This window comes from Bactrocera latifrons, unplaced genomic scaffold (assembly GCF_001853355.1).
Source record: "Bactrocera latifrons isolate USDA-ARS-PBARC rearing strain unplaced genomic scaffold, ASM185335v1 scaffold_39, whole genome shotgun sequence".
Taxonomy (NCBI): Eukaryota; Metazoa; Arthropoda; class Insecta; order Diptera; family Tephritidae; genus Bactrocera; species Bactrocera latifrons.
The window spans coordinates 1,895,881-1,904,027 of NW_017537034.1; the positions used below are offsets into that span (position 1 = coordinate 1,895,881).

Here is an 8,147-nt window from a genome sequence, read left to right on the forward strand (position 1 = left end):
GTTAACTCTTGCCAACAGGTGCTACTTCGGACTGAGTAGGCAATTGAGAATCTACGCATCTAGATGTGTATAAGAGACAGGATATATATATATCAGCCTCTGTATATATATATATATATGAAGCAGATCTTTATCTCGATGAACAACAATTGCTGTCTCTTATACACATCTAGATGTGTATAAGAGTGTCAGATTGCACCTGGCAAAACTTAGTGTTGCCTAGGCCAGATATATATATATCAGCCTCTGTATATATATATATATATATCTATAAGTATATATTTAATAATTATTTAAATAACTCAAAATTCAAATATAGGTAAAAGGCCTTCTTCCAGATGAAGAAAAAGAAAAGATTGGACCTAAACCAGTTAGCAACAAACCTTCCTTATCGGCTCCACCACTATCACATCAAGCATCGATTAAAGGTCATTCCCAACTTGGACATCATGTTGTGTCTCACCATCATCATCAATCACAGCAATCCTCACAACAGCAAGCACACCCTCAGCCATCTCCGCATAATATGCCACCTTCTGCACCAGTAATGATGATGCCAATGAGACCACCGCCCCCAATGTTGGGTATGCAATATGTAAAATTCATAAATTTGCTTTAATAATGAAAAACTCTCAGCTCCACCATATCCCGTAGGTGGTTATATGCCTATACAATCCGGTGGACCACCACAAATGCCATCCGTACCAAATATAATGGATCAAACAATGATGCCCCTTCCACTAATGACAGTAGATGAAGAGCCACCGAATAAAAAAATCCGATCAGAAGACAATCTGATTCCAGAAGAAGAGTTCATATCGAAACACAAGGTATTTCTTTAAAAACAGTAAATATACGAATGTATATATTTTTTTCACCAAATCGATAAATTTAATAAAATAATGATTAACTCTACATATCTTAATTATTAATTACATAAATTTCTTTTGCAGAGCCCCATTACTATTCAAATACAAATTCCTAATGTTGTTGACAAGTCGGAATGGAAATTAAATGGGCAAACAATTGCATTTTCATTATCGCTCACAGATACTGTTTCAAATTTAAAAGCGAAGATTCAAGATGAAACTGGAATGCCACCTGCTAAACAGAAAATTTCATATGAGGTTAGTAGCGTCTATTTAAAAAAATAATACAAATATTATATGACCGTATATATTATATGACTCGGATATTACAGTGAGGGAGCCACATATTCTTTTTCAGCTTATTCACTTTTTTTTTTTTATCAGCTTAATTGGTACCAGGAACACTTCTTTAATTTATATAATCGTTCATATATTTTCTTTAATATATATAAAATTCTTGTTGCGGAAACATCATTTTTTTGTTACAGTATTAGCATACATGTTGCAAGCATTGTAACTTAAAGTGCAATGTAATTTACAGGCTACATTGAAACTCCACTTCGAAAGATAAGCTGCAATGGATGGAGCCATCTAAAGAGCTGCTGAGGCCGTAAGACTAAAAGAATGGACCGCACGTTATGTGGTACCATGCTGGCGACGCACAACTCAGAAACTAGCCTCTACGGCTATGTAAATGCTCCCAGCTCACGCAATGCCTTGCCATTTCTCTCGAGTCGCCAACAAAGGAGCAGTGCGGTCTCAAGGAGCTAGGCAGCAATACTCGCTCTCTTATCAATCCCCCAGCCTTAATCCCGCTTCTAAAAGAATTGGGACTAGAATTACAAGTTTTTGAATTTGCTGTTTAATACATTACTTTTGATAGATATTTGATACTGAGGTATTGTACTGTGACCTAGGGTCTATTGTGTCCTCTTCTACATATATATATCACATATGGCCACCAAGGTCTAGCAACCTGAATAATTCCTGGAGGCTGCTGGKCGCTATATATTACTTTAAAGGGATTTATTAAATTTTTACTGAATGCGATGGAGCAATTCATATGGAAAAAACAACCTTCAGAAAGTTTTAAAATATTTAAAAAACAAACGTTTAATATTGTCACAGCATTCTAGGCAATTAGCTTCTTCCAAATGTTTTTGTATATACAATTTTTTCCCATATATGATCTTTTACATTGGAACGTCACTTTTGGTGTTACAAGATCAGTGCAAAATTCCTTTCATATTTGGCCTTATGGCTTATATTTTTATAGGTTTATATACAATCATATTTATTGATATGAGTATAATCTTGCTAATTTGTGTGAGTGCATGCAAAGTAATAATTATAGTCAACTTGAACTTCTATTATTTTGTTTGGATTTACACAATTTATTTCTTTAATAAATATTATTGTATTCTATTACTTACTAATTCATGTACACGAATCGAACCGTTTGTCTTCAAATCAGCGATACAGAACAACTTTGAATCCCTAGCGATCAGCTTAAACGTGATTTGTTTATGAACGTTAGCATTAGTAAACAATACCCGAATTTATACATACTCATGCTTCAATGATTCAAATGATCGACAGCGCCGTCGTCGGACCCCTATCTTGTTGCAGCCAAAATTCCCACTCGCAACAAACGCAAGGAAGGTTCGACGTCGAAAAGCTGCAATCACAACAGACACCGGACCGATTTTCTACTCGGCTTGCACTCCTCTCTGAGAACACTCGTCAACGACTAGGTATAAGGGAACTGTGGGACAGCATTTCAAACTCTTTACGTACAGCTGAAACCGAAGCCATTGGTTTTCGGAAAGTGCAAGACAACAGCTGGTACGAGAGGAGGCCGTGTCGTAGCGGAGAGAAAACAGGCTGCCTTCCTCGCAACGTTACGATCGAACAGAACACGTGCGGGATGGGATAGATACCGAGAGTTGAAGAGGGAAGCGAGACGCATTTCCAGACAGAAAAAGAAAGAGGCCGAAATGCGTGAGTACGAAGAGCTTGATAAGCTGGCCGACAGGGGTAATGCTCGTAAATTCTACGCAAAAGTGCGGCAGCTTACAGAAGGTTTAAAGACCGGAGCATTATCTTGTAGAATCCCCAAAAGTGATCTATTCACCGATACCCAGAGCATACTTAAATTATGGAGGGAACACTTCTCCAGCCTGCTGAATGGCAGTGAACGCACACCGCCAGGAGAAGGCCAACCCGATTCCCCAATCGATGACGATGGAGCAGACGTTCCATTGCCCAGCCAGGAAGAAGTTCGAATAGTAATTACCCGGCTGAAAATGGATGGATTGCCGGCCCAGCTATTCAAACACGGCGGCGAAGAACTGATAAGGAGCATGCATCAGCTTCTTTGTAAAATATGGTCGAAAGCGTGATACGCCCAATCCATAAAAAAGTAGACCCCTCAATCTGCGCCAACTACCGTGGGATTAGCCCCCTCAACACGCATATAAGGTCCTATCGAGCGTATTGGGTGAAAGATTAAAGGTCCATCGTCAACAAACTGATTGGACCTTATCAGTGTGGCTTTAAACCTGGCAAATCAGCAACCGACCCGATATTCACCTTGCGCTAAATCGTGAAAAAGACCCGTGTAAGGAGAATCGACACACCACCTCTTCGTCGATTTCAAAGCTGCTTTCGCCAGCATGAAAAGGAGCTGCCTTTATGCCGCGATGTCTGTTTTTGGTATCCCCACAAAACTAATATGGCTGTGTAAGCTGACGTTGAGCAACACCAAAAGCTCCGTCAGGATCGGGAAGGACCTCTCCGATCCGTTCGATACCAAACGAGGTTTCAGACAAGGCGATTCCTTATCATGCGACTTCTTCAACCTGCTTCTGGAGAAAATAGTTCGAGCTGCAGAACTAAATAGAGAAGGTACCATCTTCTGTAAGAGTGTACAGCTGCTGTGTTAGTTCTGCTTTCTCCAGACAAGACAAGGAAGCAAAACAAATAGGTCTGGCAGCGAACGAGGGCAAGACGAGATATATCCTGTCATCAAACAAACAGTCATAACTTTGAAGTGGTAGATAATTTCGTCTATCTTGGAACCAGTGGAAACACCACCAAAAATGTCAGCCGGGAAATCCAACGCAGGTTAACTCTTGCCAACAGGTGCTACTTCGGACTGAGTAGGCAATTGAGAAGCAAAGTCCTCCCTCGACCAACAAAATCAAAACTCTATAAGCCACTCATAATTCCCGTCCTGCTATATGGTGCAGAGGCTTGGACGATATCAACAACTGATGAGTCGACGTTGCGAGTTTTCGAGAGAAAAGTTCTGCGAAGGATTTACGGCCCTTTGCGCGTTGGCTACGGCGAATATCGCATTCGATGRAGCGATGAGCTGTATGAGATATATGACGACATTGACATAGTTCAGCGAATTAAAAGACAGCGGCTACGCAGGCTGGGCCATGTTGTCCGAATGGACGAAACACTCTAGTTCTGAAAGTATTCGACGCAGTACCCGCCTGGGGAAGCAGAGGAAGAGGAAGACGTTTACTCCGTTGGAAGCACCAAGTGGAGAAGGACCTGGCTACGCTTGGAATATCCAATTGGCGCCACGTAGCGAAAAGAAGAAACGATTGGCACGCTGTTGTTAACTCGGCTATAATCGCGTAAGCGGTGTCTACACCAATTAAGAAGAAGAAGAAGTTTCTTTTGATTTAATCATACTCTTTGCAGCTCTCTGATGCGCAAGTATTTGTTCATTTATGCGCATTCAGAAGTTCAAATCATGATTTTATCAATATACTGCATGTGCACAAGTTAATTTTTACCACAAGTAAGAATGAGTCAACAAAATATATTTGGAGCTTCACCGAAATGTGTACTCTTTATTACTTTCGAACTGATTCTGCGCGGACATTGCGCCTAATTATTGCGCATCTCTTCATTGCTCTAAAAGTAGCAAACGGTTCCTGCCTCTCTTCTCTCTGCTGGCAGAATACGATCAGACCTTACTCAGTAACGGTTTCTATATTCCTGCTACCATGCTTATTTGCGTATTTACAATCTATAGTACCGTAATATATGCCGCCAATGCGTCGCCTATTTCAAATAATGATCTGCGACACACAGTTACCTACAAAATATTAACACTCCGACATACGCATGTACACTGACATACAAAATACAAGTACCACCGCTCCGACATACATATATATTATTTGCTTAGATATATTTGCTTTGTTTTAAGGTAAGGTTGTTGTGGTATTCAAACTTAATGTTATTTTGATACTTGTTTGTTGTAGTGATAGTGCATTTCAATTGTTCCAACTCAAGGTTGTTTTTATTAATTCTGTTTACTGAAACAAAAGGTTTTGATGTTTGTTACTATTATAAGGAATACGTTCCTTAACTCTCCCCTTTATTAAAATGAAATGTCCTCATTTCAAAACATCTAGGTTTGAAGTCGGCTTATAATAATTAACTATTGTATGTGTTTGATTAATTGTTTATGTTTATAGTTAATACCTTTTTATATCATAATAGTAAATTATTGTTTTTGCATGTTTCTTATGATGCTTTCTACTCTCTTATAATTTAGTGTTTAATTAGCGTCAATTTTCTAGAATTCAACAACCATTTTTCTTTTTGGCTTGCCCTGTTTTTACTTTTCGATTGAGGATAATCTCAATAAATTCCTCTTGTTGCTTGTTTATAATTACCATCAATGCAGTTACTTATGCTTGGAATTGGACCATCTTTGCTTCTTCCTACTGGATAATTAACTGTCCAATATTTCAGGATTTTTCAATTTTCAATGTTGTCCGAGGTTTTGGGGACTATTGCGTTCCTTAACTCGCGCATTGGTCTACATTAATATATGGGCATGCATATGTACATATATGTACAGTTACGGACGATAAAATAGAATTAACCATAGTACTAGTTTTCCGTTCCGTTTAACTAAAATATGTTTTAATTATTTACTTAGCACAATTCCGATTTCTTTGGCGCCGCGATCTGAAGGTACCTTTGGAAAGAGGAAGTCTGTACCGCAAAAATTACTAGATATTCGAGTTTAAAGTTCAATTATTCTCAAAATTCGAACATTTAAACCATATTTAACACACTTTATGCACATTTTCATTTCAAATTTATTTAATTAAATTGTAAGAATTTAAACAAATTCACAATTTACACTTTTTGCAAGTTTTATATGTAAAAAAATTATATTTTAAAAATTACTTTTTACACTCGTAGTGAGCATCATTTACGTGCTAACAATTATGAGGAAATAGAGCGCTGTCATATGATAATAAGCAAATATGAGCAGGTCGCTGAAATTTCTCTTTTTCGCTATAATTCTTCTTTCCTTATTTAGCAATCTTAGTTCCAATAAAAACTAGCGTCTATAAATTTTACTTCAAATTAAAATCTTTCCACGCGTGTGGATATTTTATTATTTAAGTTTAATAACCAAGTAGTATTAAATAATAATATTTTATTACGTAATATACTTACTCAATACTTTAAATTTTTCAAGGAGTACTACGTAAAATACTTCAGTCACCCTGAGTATTGGCTCGACCAGTCTTATTTTTTTAAACAGCGGCCAGTGGCGGCCAGCGCAGAAAGGAGTACTACGTGAAAGTACTTCAGTTACCCCGATATGATATACATTTTATAATATTATAATAGTTTTACTCGTTTGTGTATATTAAATATAAATTACACATTATATGTACATGTATAAGGAAAAAGTGTTCACAACTCAATTATACCTTGAAAAATATTGGAAACTATTTTTTATTATAGTTAATATAGAAAAACGAATCATGCGAAATTTGGTGTTGATGAGTGTGCTAAATGATTTTTAAAATAATAAATTTAGCTAAAATATACCAAAATAAAAGTGAAATATGAAGTTATTTCAAAGTTTTACAGTGTATATCTAAATATACAAAGTGAAAAAATTCAGTGAAAAATTGTGAAATACTAAGTGATATTCATAAAAATTTTTGAATTTTTAATCGAAAATATTTTTAAAATAATAAGAGTAAGCAACATTATTTTTGCATATTCCTCCTCTGAAGAAGCTCCCCTATCCGTTCATACCCCATTTATACCGAAATTCGTGTTTTTTAACCGACCGCCAAAGTAATTGGAATCGGTCATTTACTTCATGTCACATGTTATTGCTAGCAGTGAAAATATTGGAAAAAAAAAACAATTCATAAATATTACAAACAACAACGCTTTCCTTTCATAGGCAAATGCATTTTTCCGAAAAGGAAGAATGACTAATGGTTAAAATGTAATTTTTGGTCAAATAATCGGTCACAAGCGTCGAATCGAATGTTAGATTTTGAGCAATTTTTGGTCGTCAGTCAATTTGTGCGGAACAAACCGTGCACACACCTTTCGTAAGATGTTTCATTCCAGTTCCATGAACTTCAATAATGATTTCGGTTGATTTTTGATAAATTTACGCACAGTTTCAATGACCACTTTGAAAACGTTGAAACCACTCGTGCGCTCTGCTACAGGATAGGCAATCTTCGCCATAAACTTGTTTCATCAATTGAAACGTTTCGGTAAAAGATTTACCAATTTTAAAACAAAATTTAATGTTGATTTTTTGTTCGAAGCTCATTTTCGCACCGAAACCACAAACATACTGATACTTAAAACGGAATAGCTTCACATAGCAGATTCTAACGCACCAGTCGACATATAGCTGGCACCACCGGGGGGCGCTAGATTCAAAAAGTCCTGTTTACTTTGGAAAGCACCTTGTACTTTGTCGTTGTTTTTGAACACTTTGCTTTATCAGAATTTCCGGTCCGCCGGGAACCATAAACGCCAACTATATTTTGTTTATATATAGTATATAGAGTCAAGTAATTATGCTTAAATTTTATTGATAGTGGTTCCCATGACTTCGCGTGAGAAAAATCGTTTACGTTTATCGAAAATGTTCGAATATGAGAGGTTTTCCTCATATGAAGATCACGATAAGAAAAAAAAATTTGTGCATTTTTCTTTGAAGAATGCCGAAATTTACGATAAGGCTGATTATGTTTAAGAATGTGTTCCCTTAAATTGTCAGGTTTAAAGCATCAGTGGGGGACGATTATATAAATATATATTCAACAAGTAAGGAAGGGCTAAGTTCGGGTGTCACCGAACATTTTATACTCTCGGATGATAAAGTGATAATCGAGATGTCATTATCCGTCATTTACATATTTTTTTATTTTGCTGTAAATTAATTAGATTAGATCAATTTGTGTACTT

At 36.7% G+C, this 8,147-nt stretch overlaps 1 protein-coding gene across 3 annotated transcripts in view; it reads left to right on the top strand.

Moving 5' to 3' along the window:
* LOC108972282 (splicing factor 3A subunit 1) overlaps nt 1-8,147 on the top strand; it is a 13,629-nt gene that overhangs the window by 3,358 nt on the left and 2,124 nt on the right. For 2 of the 3 annotated variants that reach the window (XM_018938829.1, XM_018938830.1), the window contains exons 7-9: nt 320-584; nt 637-830; nt 954-1,127. In XM_018938829.1, the coding sequence (XP_018794374.1) occupies nt 320-584; nt 637-830; nt 954-1,127 (633 nt within the window). The remainder of the gene's footprint in view (nt 1-319; nt 585-636; nt 831-953; nt 1,128-8,147) is intronic. The other variant, XM_018938831.1, reaches the window with a different exon arrangement.